General features: G+C 44.6%; 1 protein-coding gene and 1 long non-coding RNA gene across 2 annotated transcripts in view; one reads left to right on the top strand and one right to left on the bottom strand.

Annotated features, from left to right (window-relative positions):
• LOC138950836 (polypeptide N-acetylgalactosaminyltransferase 5-like) overlaps nt 1-12,013 on the bottom strand; it is a 26,906-nt gene extending 14,893 nt beyond the window's left edge. Inside the window, exons 1-5 of the mRNA XM_070322552.1 lie at nt 11,840-12,013; nt 7,935-8,088; nt 6,090-6,256; nt 4,788-4,952; nt 1,817-2,018 (exon numbers count right to left, since the gene is read on the bottom strand). Of these exons, the coding sequence (XP_070178653.1) occupies nt 1,817-2,018; nt 4,788-4,952; nt 6,090-6,256; nt 7,935-8,088; nt 11,840-11,933 (782 nt within the window). The 5' untranslated portion in view covers nt 11,934-12,013. The remainder of the gene's footprint in view (nt 1-1,816; nt 2,019-4,787; nt 4,953-6,089; nt 6,257-7,934; nt 8,089-11,839) is intronic.
• LOC138950090 (uncharacterized) lies at nt 10,274-11,311 on the top strand. Its single transcript, XR_011450487.1, has 2 exons — nt 10,274-10,494; nt 10,782-11,311. It is a non-coding gene; the product is annotated as an uncharacterized lncRNA (long non-coding RNA).
• Nucleotides 12,014-14,046: the final 2,033 nt, after the last annotated feature.

Raw genomic sequence — 14,046 nt, 5'->3', positions numbered from 1 at the left:
TAGGGCCACGGGTTCGACTCCAGGCCAGGACGCACACTGGTCAACAACTGTATGACTGTGTAGACTAAGAGACGGTATCCATGTCACATTTCCGACCGGTACGGTTGGCCAAGTGGTAAGGCGTCCGCCCCGTGATCGGGAGGTCGTGGGTTCGAACCCCGGCCGGATCATACCTAAGACTTTAAAATTGGCAATCTAGTGGCTGCTCCGTCTAGCGTCTGGCATTATGGGGTTAGTGCTAGGACTGGTTGGTCCGGTGTCAGAATAATGTGACTGGGTGAGACAGGAAGCCTGTGCTGCGACTTCTGTCTTGTGTGTGGCGCACGTTTTATGTCAAAGCAGCACCGCCCTGATATGGCCCTTCGTGGTCGGCTGGGCGTTAAACAAACAAACAAACAAACTAACAAAATGTCACATTTCCGTGTCACCAGAGTCGCACGTAAAAAAACCCAACTCGTTCACTCTGCCGATAAGTGCAGGGGGCTGATCATACCTAAACACGCACACACCTCTGGGCAGCGCGACTCCTGTTGTGGCTAGCTTTCCACTGGGAAGAAGCGACCCGAATTTCCCCCAGCATTGGGATGATACAGTTGGTCACGTAAATAGAGAATACTACATGGCTTGCTGTGTCGTACCAGATTTACACGAGTTGTTTTTTAAATATTTTTTAAAAAGGCAACGAGTGTAAATCTGGTACGACACAGCAAGCCATGTAGTATTCTGTTTATCCTACATACTGTACTTACGTGTATTTTACTGAAAATGTCTTGCAGACGAGGCAGCTAAATTGAAGACGCTTGTTTTGGAACCTCGATCTCTTCCAAAGCCTCGTGCAATATATTACGTCAAAGCAAAGAAACGTCACTCTGAAAGTGTGGCGTGACGTGTTAGTTGTAAAGATTCATCCAGGGTAATTAGCGAGCGCAATTTTTGTTTCTATAATGACGTTTGTCTCGGTGACTTCGGCATCATAAGCAGTGGAAAAACAGGTCCCTGCCAGACTTGCTTGACATGACCTCATTTACATGATATACACACGTGTGATTTGAACGATTATTATCTCACGGGTGTCTCTCTCACGTATTGTAAACTAAGTAAACGTTCCAACAACCTACCTTTCTTGTTACCGCAACACGGTGGCCTAGTGGTAAGGCGTCCGCCCCGTGAGCGGGAGGTCGTGGGTTCGAACCCCGGCCGGGTCATACCTAAGACTTTAAAATTGGCAATCTAGTGGCTGCTCCGCCTGGCGTCTGGCATTATGGGGTTAGTGCTAGGACTGGTTGGTCCGGTGTCAGAATAATAAAGCCTGAGCTGCGACTTCTGTCTTGTGTGTGGCGCACGTTAAATGTCAAAGCAGCACCGCCTTGATATCACCCTTCGTGGTGGACTGGGCCCTTGTTTTTTGATTCACGTAAACTAAGCTTTTGCTTGAGTTCGTTTCCTTTTTGCATACTGTCAATTTGTTTTCATATCATGTATTTTTAATAGCATTTTGTTTAAAGCAAAGTTAATGTGAAGGCAGTGGAAATGAATTGGGCATGCCATGCGTAGAGAGCAGGCTAGCATCACGAGGACTGCCCGTCACTGGACACCATAGAGGAAGCACAAGAGAGGCAGACCCAAGAACACCTGGCGATGAACGGTTGAGGGAGAACTGAAGACCCTGAACCATACGTGGGGTACCATCCAGAGACTCGCCCAGAACAGACAGGAGTGGAGGTCCTTTGTTGCTGGCCCACATGCCAACCGGCATAACGGACAGTATAACTAGGTAAGTAAAATAAAGTTAACGTATACACAAATCAAAACTCACTCAACAGGCGTGATTTTTCCGGCGTTCTTGGGGCGCGTGAACCAGTTGAAGGTCAGCATGTCGATGTCCAGAGTACCGATGTTACTGTTGTGTCGCCAAGGCCAACGGAACTGCAGCGTCGTGTCGTCGATGACGTCGATGGTTGGCATGGTGGACACGCGATAGTCCTTCACGATGGGCTCCACCAACGGTTCGTACCAACCTTTAGAATACGTAACAAGTTCAAGTTCAAGTTCAAGTTTATTAGTCCATAACCCATGGGGGCATTTTGAACAATAAATACAATCAATACAATCATGATATATGCTAATAAAGTAAATAAATGGAGGGGGAAAAATAATTTTAAAAATGAATGAAAAACTTTATAACAATCAAGTCGGGTGAGTGTGACCCAACGGTCTTTTAAGTGCACAGACAAACAATTAGTGGACAACAACTAAGCTTGACGGAATGTTCGGCCGCTTGCTAGCAAGTCACACGCGAATGAATAGAACGTTGGCAGTCTCTTTGTTTCTTTGGATTTGCTCTTACTGTAATTGCAATCTCCAATTTTGAAAACTATTTGTTTACAGGTGTCAACATCATATCACTAGAAGTACATAATTATTTGAAACTTGTGGACATTATTATCCCACAGCTAAGGCAAAAACAATAGTCTGTTTACAGTATCCCGACCGACCCTATTTTTTCGCGCGACCCTAGACTTTTTTTTGGCATTTTGGAAAAAAAAAGAAAAAAAAAGTCTTTGTTTTTCGGCAAAATAACTTAGAAATATGTTTTTTTGGGAGAAAAAAAAGAAAAAAAAATCCCGACCTACCGACCCTAATTTTTTGCCTATGTTACCGTAAACAGATTTTTTTGTGTGCCTAATGTACACCAAATTTGAAGTATTCTGCTCATTACATGAGAAAGTTATTAGCATTTTTAGTGGGTGGCATTTTGTGTGTGTGTGCGTGTGTGCGTGTGTGTGTGTGTGTGTGTGTGTGTGTGTGTACCCATGTTTCCACAGGTTTGGTTGCCTAAATCACCATAAGGCAACCATCCACACGTGGATGACAACCTAAACTCTGGATGGCAACCTAATTGTGTGGATGGTCGCTTCATTTAACACCGTTAAATTGACTTTTTTGACGGAAAGAATGTCATAACAATGTTCAAAATGACATTCTTTCCGTCCTCTATAGGCCCATTGCAGAAACTCAAGTTAACAACAGCATTTCTACTCGGCGCGCGCGGTATGAGAATCACGGGTCGTAACTCTCTGGAATTGGTCATCCGCCGCCATGTTGGATGCCTTGCACGATCTCTGACAGTGCTTGAGCGTTGGGTGGCGACTCGACAAAAGTGAAAATGACACGTTGTGTGGCCAAAAACTGCAGTCAGCAGGCACACTTTAGGATCCCTAAAGTTGTTTACCATCAGGGTGACAACTGGAAGGAAGTTACTGAGCGGAGAAGACGATTATAACTGGTTATTTTTTGCTGTGTGCAGTGCGCTAATCAACAATTGTCCATCGGTTGTGCCTTTAGAGTGAACACTGTGATAGGATGCTTTGAAAATTATACTTGGCAGTAGTTACCTGAGCTGCATTGTACCTCATTTGCCTGTCTTGAGAGCTTTATCTTGTGAATTTTGGTGCACTGTCTGCATGGTAATTTGAGATAAAGAATAAATAAATGAATATAATAATGTATTCTTGCTTTACTTTTTATGTTGTGCTGTTGTGTTAAAAAGGCAGATTCCCTTTGGACTCATGCATGCACAGTTTTCTTCATTTTGTCTGCATACACAGTGAAATGCGCAAAAAGAACAAGAGTGCAATGAAGAAAACTAACAAAGACGGCATCCAATATGGCGGCGCGAAGAGAGTATGAGCGGAGTTGTGCCCCTTAGGGCTAAAGCTAGCCGATCCATTTGATAACGTCACGCCGAGTAAGAAGAATGAATTGGACCTATAGGCGACGAAATAGGTCAAATTTTGTGCATTTTTTAGTGCAAAATTCTTCGATGCCGGAGCGAGTACTGCACCCAGTGCTGTTGTAGTGCAAGTGCACTAGAAAGGCACTACACCCAGTGCCGCCTCTTAGGTAACCATCCACACTTTAGGTATGTGTGTGTGTGTGTGTGTGTGTGTGTGTGTGTGTTAAATTATTATAGTACGTGCAATACGTTATTCATTGATATGTGTGTGATTGCACTAATAATGTTATGTTATTGTTTTTCCCCCCATGATTGTACGGCGCTTTGATCAGGGTTTAACCGTGCAAACACACGCTTTTGAAATATCATGCATTACTATTATTATTACTTGTGCGATGCACGTCACATCTGTTAAACACATAAACGACGAGCGCAGTGGCCTAGTAAAAAAAGATCGGCCTCCAAATCGGGAGGTCATGAGTTCAAATCCCGGCCCTTGTTAAGGGTGGAGATTTGTCCGATCTCCAAGGTCAACCTATGTGCAGACCTGCTAGTGCCTTATCTCCATTCCTGTGTAAACGCAAGCACAAGACCAAGTACGCACGACGGAAAAGATCCTGTATTCTATGTCTGAGTTCGGTGGATTATAGACACACGAAAATAGATATACCCAGCATGCTTCCCCCCGGAATCGGCGTATGGCTGGCTAAAATGGCGGGGTAAAAACGGTCATACACGTAAAATTCCACTCGTGCAAAAACATAAGTGAACGTGGGAGTTTCAGCCCATTAACGAAGAAGAAGAAGAAGAAGAAGAAGAAGAAGAAGAACAAGAACAAGAACAAGAACAAGAACAAGAACAAGTTGAAGAAGAAGAAGAAGAAGAAGAAGAAGAAGAAGAAGAAGAAGAAGAAGAAGAAGAAGAAGAAGAAGAAGAAGAAGAAAGAGAAGAAGGAGGAGGAGAAGGAGAAGGAGAAGGAGGAGAACAAGTTGAAGAAGAAGAAGAAAAACAAGTTGAAGAAGAACCACACAGACACGTTCCTTGGTCTCACCTAAACTACACTCAATGTGAGAGTCGAGGAAGACGACGACCTCTGAGGTGGAGTTGTGGAACCCTTGAAGTCTTGCCCGCGTCAACCCGCCTCTCTCCGGGGCTCTCACGATTCGAACCTTGGGGTACTGGCTCCAGTATCTCTCCAGCGGCTTGCCTATGTGGGCTGTAGATTTAGCGATATCGTCAAACACGAGCGAAGAAAAACTAGGACTACCCATAGACCATTTACCCTGGACCGCCAACTAGCTCTCTCTCCGCTCTTTCTCTCTATCACGAGGTAGCGGCCTCTCGCATTTAGGAACCTACGCTTACAAGCCTTTCAGAAATCAGGGGGACGTGATATCCGGTGTCGATTGTAAACATGGACGAAATTGCCGAGGTAAGTTCTGAAAATGCTAAAATAAACTCAGCAAAAGTGCATAATTATGGAACATGTTTTTCGATGAGTTTTGTTAAGTTTAGTTTGGAGTTTTGGAAAATCCAGTTCATTGTCACCTCCCATTGTCACAAATAACTGGAGCTTGCTTTCTTTTCGCTGTCTTCGAATCGCTGGCCTTTCAAACCGGACGCGACGCGCCCCTGAAAGTCGAGAGTCGTAACCTCGAAGGGTCACGTGACGAGTTGGCGGTCCAGGCTAGTTGGTCTATGGACTACCATATACTTATCGTACACGTTTTCTGTTTGTGCAAAAACAAACCATGGCTAAAATGTTTGTTTTTTTAAAGCACATAAGCACAGACGTTAATACTTTCATATATACGCTATTAAGAACTGTTTACTTATATGCAGGAGTTATTTTGTAATTCGTTGGTTTTTTTTAAAGATTTCTTCTGTAAATATACATTCTATGGTACGATTTGAGCCTTATAACTAGCAGTAGAAAGTAGTAGCAGCAATAGTAGTAGTAGTAGTAGTAGTAGTAGTAGTAGTAGTAGTAGTAGTAGTAGTAGTGGTATTTGTACTATTAGAAGTAGTAGTAACAGTAGCAGGATTATAACTAGTAGAAGTGGCAGCGACAGTAATAGTAGTAGTAACAATAGCAGGGTTAGTAGTAATAGTAGCAGCAGCACCGATACAAGCAGTTGGGGCAGTAAATGTTAGTAGTAGTTGTAGATTAGACTGACCAATACTTGACTCATCATCATCATCATCATCATCATCATCATCATCATCATCACCATCATCATCACCACCATCATCATCATCATCATCACCACCACCATCATCATCACCATCATCATCATCATCATCATCATCATCACCACCATCACCACCGCCGCCACCACCACCACACACTGACCCATGGTTGACTTGTCGTCCACCAGTATGACGGCGTCCAGATAGCGTGGCGGCGTGTTGCCCAGCACACTGTGCACTGACCGCAGCAGTACTGACCACGCCTCGTTGTGGAAGATGAGGACCACTGAGCAGTTGGGGATGTTGTCTGGGTACTGGCGTTCTTTGCACCTGAAACGGAAGAAATTGTAATCGTGATTTACATTTTCATTGGCAGTTGGGGATGTTGTCATGGTACTGACGATTCTTTGCACCTGAAACGGAAGACATTGTAATCGTGATTAACATTTTCATTGGTTAATGTTTCACTGCTTGCTGCTCAGAAATAACTCTGTCGGGTGTGTGTGTGTGTAGGGGGGGGGGGGGGTTATGTGTGTGTGAGTGTGTGTGTGTCTGGGTTTATGTGTGCGTGTGTTTGTGTGTGTGTGTGTTAATGTGTGTGTGTGTTAGTGTGTGTGTTAGTGTGTTCGTGTGTGTGTTAGTGTGTGTTTGTTTGTGTGTGTGTGTTTGTGTGTGTGTTTGTATGTGTGTGTGTGTGTGTGTGGTTGTGTTAGTGTGTGTGTGTGTGTGTGTGTGTTTGTGTGTGTGTGTTTGTGTGTGTGTGTGTGTGTGAGTGTGTGTGTGTGTGTGTGTGTGTTTGTGTGTGTGTTTGTTGGGGGAAACGGGGATGGAAACAATCATCAAAGGGTGGATAGCTCTCTCTAGCTGTCATACTTGCAATAGTTCGTTCTGAACAACATCAGCAATGTACAACAGGAGAGACAGTCTGATTAACTTCGTTCGTTTCTCTGCTAACCAATGGACAGGCATGGGGGAAACTGGCCCAGCTAACGCCTCGCACTATATGAATGTATCGCTTTAACACGGGTCGTGACCTTTTTCGAGAATAAAATCACCACGGGGCAAGCGGCCATGATGTCGTACAGATCTTCATTTTCAGACACCGCTGATGCATTTCTTTTTTTTTTTTTTTTTTTGCTTAACGCCCAGCCGACCACGAAGAGCCATATCAGGGCGGTGCTGCTTTGACTTATAACGTGCGCCACACACAAGACAGAAGTCGCAGCACAGGCTTCATGTCTCACCCAGTTACATTATTCTGACACCGGACCAACCAGTCCTAGCACTAACCCCATAATGCCAGACGCCAGGCCGAGCAGCCACTAGATTGCCAATTTTAAAGTCTTAGGTATGACCCGGCCGGGGTTCGAACCCACGACCTCCCGATCACGGGGCGGACGCCTTACCACTAGGCCAACCGTGCCGGTCGCTGATGCATAGAATGTTGCAAATTTGACAGTGATCAAACGTGTTTTCAAGACGCGACGTTGACAGTTCTAAACTAGACGTGGATGTCTAGCATCCAAATCAGTATCGAATTTACATGCAGGTATGTCACAGTGTTGCCGCTTGAAATAATTAAATCAATGTACAGAGGTACACACACACACACACACACACACACACACACACACACACACACACACACACACACACACACACACACACACGCACACACACAAAAACACACACACACACAGACGTATACTCACTCTCTCTCTCTCACACACACACACACACACACACACACACACACACACACGCACACGTATACTCACTCACACACACACACACACACACACACACGCACGCGTGCGCGCACCTGCACACACACAAACACTTACACACACACAAAGACACTTACACACACACAAAGACACTTACACACACACAAACACTTACACACACACAAAGACACTTACACACACACAAAGACACTTACACACACACAAACACTTACACACCTCCCCCCCACTTCTCCCCTACCCCCACACTCACAAGCACTCACTCTTGACGTCTGTTGTCCACCACAACGCGATGCACAGAGATGCGGTCACTGGCGAACTGGTTGAAGCTGTTGTGTTTGAACCCATCGTCCCACTCCGCCTGTTCCGCTGGGCCCAGTGTCTCCCTTTTCCACGGGGCCGCTACCCCGCCCTCGCCTGAAACAATTTGGTTTAAACGGTATTTAAATCAAACTCAACACTGGTCTACTCAAGGGCAAAGTTTATTCTTTTGCGAATAAACGTAATAACAAATACACATCACAATCATTCTTGTCCACACAACGCTACGATATGAAGAACACATGACATGAAACATAATTATGAACCTCGTTGAAATGTTTATAATATTCAGTCCGCAGGAAATGTCCCAGCAGAAAGAGCACAAACAGTTGCAAAAAAAGAGGATACAATAGAAAAGCTCAAGGGGGCGAGTGGGGAGGAGGGGTTACAAAACGACAAAGTGACGAACTAAGCTATGCAATGTTTGTTGTTGCTACTAGCGAGTAGAATGTTTACATTATCGCTTGACAACGGAAGAGTACCGGCCATTATTGGTTTTTCATATAAAAGAGCACTTCCGGTTGCAGCGCTTGAGGTACGAACATCGCTGAGAGATTTAAAAGCTCATTACGTTTAATGAGACTCCTTATTCAAATCGAAATAGAAAGAAACTGCCGACGTTTCAAAATTCAGAATACAAACAAAACAAGAAAGGTTAGTTGTTGGAACGTTTTCAATTATATTTCAAACAAATTATAAAAATATAAAATTAAAACAAATATAGCTCTAGACAATTACAATTATTTTAAATGTTATTCAGATACATAAATACGAAGTCATGGAGTGCGTGATGTCACAAAGGAGCACAACAAGATGAAATAATAAATGTGCTCTTAGAAACAAAAGAATAATGTGGCGGACAATATTGTAAATGCATAATACAAACAAGCAATTTATTTTTTCATTGGTAAATGTTTCACTGCTGGCTAGTTCGGACATCACTCTGTCTGGTTGTGAAAGAGGGAATACTCTTGCTTTTATGAACGCAAACTTTCCCACGCGGCATCATAGGCGAGTCACTAGCGAGGGACTGACTGACTATTAGGGTTTAACGTCCTCTTAGACCAACTGGTCTATATTGGGACAGGTATTGGTAATACGCTGAAGATATGGTGTGATATACTTTGATTCGAACAAGCCCGCTGTGGCTGTCTTCTTCGACACACCAGCATTGGGTTTGTCTCGTCAAAGTATCGAAATACGATCATGATAATCAGAGACGAGAGATGATGCATGCGTGTCTTCGTGTTTTCCAAGCCCTGAGACTTTCGCTGTGAACGTGGGATCTTTTTTCGTGCGCATGTGTGCACACGGGGGTGTTCGGACACCGAAGAGAGTCTGCACAAAGTTACCTCCGAGAAATAAATCTCTCGCCGAACGTGGGGATCGAACCCGGCACGCTGATAGCGACCAACTGGCGACAAAGCCAGCGCGCTACCAACTGAGCTACGTCCCCGCCCCTAGCGAGGGAGGGTTATGTCCTTTGTCAAGGACCACGTGGGGAAAGTTTGCCTCACTGAAAGCAAGAACAATCACTCTTTCACAACCCATACAAGCCCGACAGAGTTATTTCCGGATGTCGTCTATCATATCCGCCGGGTATGTTGTATCAAGTTTGCCTGTGCGCCAAACAATTTTCATAGGAATTTCTGTAAGTTGTTATGGTGCATCACCCTATTTCTGGGCTGAGGCCGCCTAAAATAATCTTCCTGAGTCCCGAGTCCAGAGACCTTAGGGTCAATTCGGGTCGTCTTCTCCTTAATGGGAAACAAGCAGCAACTAAAATCACACTTGCCAGGCGTGTCCATGTGTAGGTGTAATCAGCCACCTGCATTTCTGGCAGCATGGCCGAGGCCTTGACGATGACACGGGGTTGGGACATAGATACCGTCTCTGAGTCATCCTATAAAGTTGCCCCTTGTCCGTCCCGACCTGGATTTGAACCCTAGACTAGAGAATTACTAGACCAGTTCTACAAACTGAGCTACCCCCCCCCCCCCCCCCCCCCCCGCCGGAAATCAGAGAGATGGGGCACTGTAAGAGGTTTTTTGGGCGAAGTTGATTAGATGCAGATAGAATATAATGATGCCGTATCTTCATGTCTGCAACGGAGCTGAATCTATGTTCAAAATGTGACAAATGGATTTGTACATAATTCAGTATTAAAAGTATTGCGCAAATGTGTATAGTTTAGCTTGCCATACTTTTAGTCAGCATGAGCTGACTGCGTGATCCTAGTGTCACCTGTTGACATAGTGAGCTGATTTTTGTGTACTGTATTGTCATTGGCTACTATTGACCAATGAGAGAGGAGATTGCTAACAGGAGGAAGCCATTTTAGATTGTGAAGGGTAGAACATTACAGACAGTTGAAGAGAACAGACGTGTCTCTGAATATCTCCACGTTTGGGTTGTAATGTTGCTCACCAAACATTGAGGTCGAATGCTGTACGACTCGTGTTGTGGAAGAATCATGTGTGATTCTATGCTGTGAATATACAGGTATTTATTGAATTGTATTTTGCTCAGTAATATTGACCTGTGAAATGACTGTGGGAGTCATGTTGTGAAATGGGTTGAAGAAGCGTGAGCTGTTGTCAGCCATTTTGAAAAGGAGTGTTGTATGTTCTTTTGTAATGAAGTTACTTGTAAATGAGCTGATGTAAATAATATAACAGCATAAGTTAGTTGACGGATAAATGAATAGTATTGAGAAAGAATGGCAGTATTATTTTGTGGAAAAATTTATCTAAGAATTGAGACTTATGGTAGCATAAACTTTTACGCAGCACCCCGGTCGGAGTGACGAATGCACCACTCGGCGGCGGGAGAGAAAGAAGAGACGGGCATTCCCTCCTTGGCGCCACGGATCCGTTGATTGTGGGCGCAAGGTTGTATCAGCGCAGGAGTTCTGGAAACCGGTGGAACCCCACCCCATATTCACCACGAGCTGTATTTTGTCGTGGGTGATTTGGATTCAGAGTATGTACCCGCTGAATAGTGAGTAGTCATTGTATGTGTGAATTACCACTGAAGAAACATAATCGTCAGAAGGATTGTGTGAGACGAAGACGTCGTCAACTGAGAATTACGTGACATGTGAAATGTGCGTAAAGTGAAACTGTGTTAAACAGGAAACATAATCGTCAGAAGAATTGTGTGAGACGAGGACTTCGTCAATCGTGAGACAGTTAGTCTCCCACGCGTTTTCAAGCTATTCTTCTTATACATGAATGCAAGTGATTTGTAGACTGCATGAGAGATAACATATTTGTATTTTTGTGTTGATGTTACAATATAGGTACGAGGGCAAAGGGCATTAATTGTGTTCAGTCTTTGTGCCTTGTTTGAGTGTTGTGTGTGTGAGACGGGAGTTTGTAAACAGAGTAGCACACGCATTTTTCTGATAGGAGCATAAATACACACAGACACTTACACGAAAAACCATCCGTAACACAAAACAAAAACAGTAACCTTCCTTTCTATATTTCTGCTCTCTGTGTGTATGTGTGTATGTCTGTCTGGGTGTCTGTCAGGGTGTCTGCTTCTTTTTCACACACACACACACACACACATACACACACGCACACGCACGCACGCACACACACAACACACACATACACGCACACACACACACACACGCACACACACACACACACACACACACACTCTCTCATACACTCACACACACACACACACACACACACACACACGCACGCACGCACATGCACACACACTCACACACACACACACACACACACACACACAACCAACACACACACACACGACCAACACACACACACACACACACACAAACACACACACACACACGCACACACACACTTACCAGGTCCATCCGGTGGTCCTCTCTCGACGAATTTCGGATACACAATGCCATCGCGATCGTCATCTGAAGTGATGTTTTTCTTCGCTTCTTCCATAACAGCATTGCCAACATGCTGAGCCTGCTGTACGTGTTGTACTTGTTGTTGTTGTTGTTGTTGTTGTTGTTGTTGTTGTTGTTGTTCATTCACTGGTGGCTGTTGTTCTTGTTGATGCTCCTGTTCCTGATGTTGGTCTTTGTTTGCCGCTCCTTCTTCTATCTTCTGTTGGTCTCCATGACGTTCATTGCTGTTGTTTGACGGAACATCAGGAGGAGGAGCAATAGGTTTGTGTCCTTCGTTCTCTTCCGCCTGAGGTGCCTGCTGATTCTTCTGGCCGTGAAGTTGGAGGTCGTGTTGCTCCTGCTTCTCTCTGTCGTTCCGTTCGTTCTTCTGCTCCGCGTTTGCTTCGTGGGAACTGTCAGCCGCTTCAAGAACAGGGGGAGGCAGGAGAGGATTCCGTTCGTTCACTTTCTTCAGCTCCGCGTTTACTGGGGGAAGGAGAGGCTTGTTTTCGTCCTGTTTCTTCTCCTCAGCGTGTTCTTCCTGGGAAATGTTGGATGCCTGAAGAAGTGGAGGGGGTATCAGCGGGTTCTTTTCTTGTTGCTGAATATTCGTTTCTGTTAGGGTGTCCTGTTTACTTTCGTCGTTCTGGTTTTCCACCTCTTCGCGTGGTTCGTGTATGTTCCTGCCTTCTGCTTCATTTTGCGGGTTTGTGTCCTTTTTTTCGCGTTTGTCCTCTTCGGCATCGGGATTTTTGTGTTGTATTTCATTTCCTGGTTCTTTGCCCTCGAGTACGCTTTCAAGCTTAGCTCGGTCAGCTTCAAGTTCATCCTTTCCGTTTGGATGATCGATGTTCAGACTATCATTGGGTGGATCAAGTTGCTTTTCCTTTTCATCCACATGGACTGGCTCCTTTTCTCTCCCCGCGTTCTGATTATCCAGGTTCTGAGGCCTTTTGTTGTCAGCATGGCCGTCTGAGTCTGGCCCTGCGACGATTTCTCTGTTGCCAGGGTCCGCCAAAGATTCGTCATGGCTGATTTTATTCTCGATAACTTCCTGGCTTGGTAAAGTCGGAGCAACATTTTTGTTCACAAAAGTTTTAGATTTTTGACCAACCGCGTTCTCCTCGTTCGCGCTGTTGAAATGGATGACACCTGGAAATGGTTTGTCCTGCGCTAACGACTTTCGCAAATTTGTGTGGCTTGATTCTGACTCATAGGGCAAGTATCCGAAAATGGCTAGCGTATACAGAGTCCAGAACAACAAAAATGACAGCAACACATTGCGACGACCCACCATCCTCAGACACCTCCTCATCATGTTTAAGAACGCCTGTAGACTATACAGTAATTCCCTATAACACCGAGGTGAAAAGGAGACGCCTGTTGAATGTGTACAGTAACGCGTAGGTGAAAATCGTTAGTAGAATATACAGTCTAACACGTAGGTGAAAATGGTTAGAATATACAGTCTAACTCGTTGGTGAAAATGGTCAGTAGAATATACAGCCTAACGCGTAGGTGAAAATGGCACGCCTGCACAGTATACACAGTCTAAAACGTAGGGGAAAACGGCACGCCTGCACAGTATACACAGTCTAACACGTAGGTGAAAATGGCACGTCTGCACAGTATACACAGTCTAACACGTAGGTGAAAATGGCACGCCTGCACAGTATACACAGTCTAACACGTAGGTGAAAACGGCACGTCTGCACAGTATACACAGTCTAACACGTAGGTGAAAATGGCACGCCTGCACAGTATATATACACAGTCTAACACGTAGGTGAAAACGGCACGTCTGCACAGTATACACAGTCTAACACGTAGGTGAAAATGGCACGCCTGCACAGTATACACAGTCTAACACGTAGGTGAAAACGGCACGTCTGCACAGTATACACAGTCTAAAACGTAGGTGAAAATGGTTAGTTGAATATAACTATACAGTCTAACGCCTGGGTGAAAAGAACACGCCTGCACAGTATACACAGTCTAACACGTAGGTGAAAATGGTTAGTATGAGTTATTTCTAATATGCTGACTGTTAGCAAATGATAACAGACATGTCGAGAAAAAAGATATCAAGCATGAGCCTTTTAGGCGAATGCTGATATCGTTTGTGAGACATGTCTGTTATCATTTGCTAACAGTCAGCATATTAGAAA

This window comes from Littorina saxatilis, linkage group LG16, assembly GCF_037325665.1.
Source record: "Littorina saxatilis isolate snail1 linkage group LG16, US_GU_Lsax_2.0, whole genome shotgun sequence".
Lineage (NCBI taxonomy): Eukaryota > Metazoa > Mollusca > Gastropoda > Littorinimorpha > Littorinidae > Littorina > Littorina saxatilis.
Note: the sequence above shows the minus strand (reverse complement) of the source record. Positions and strands in the feature narration are given on the sequence as shown.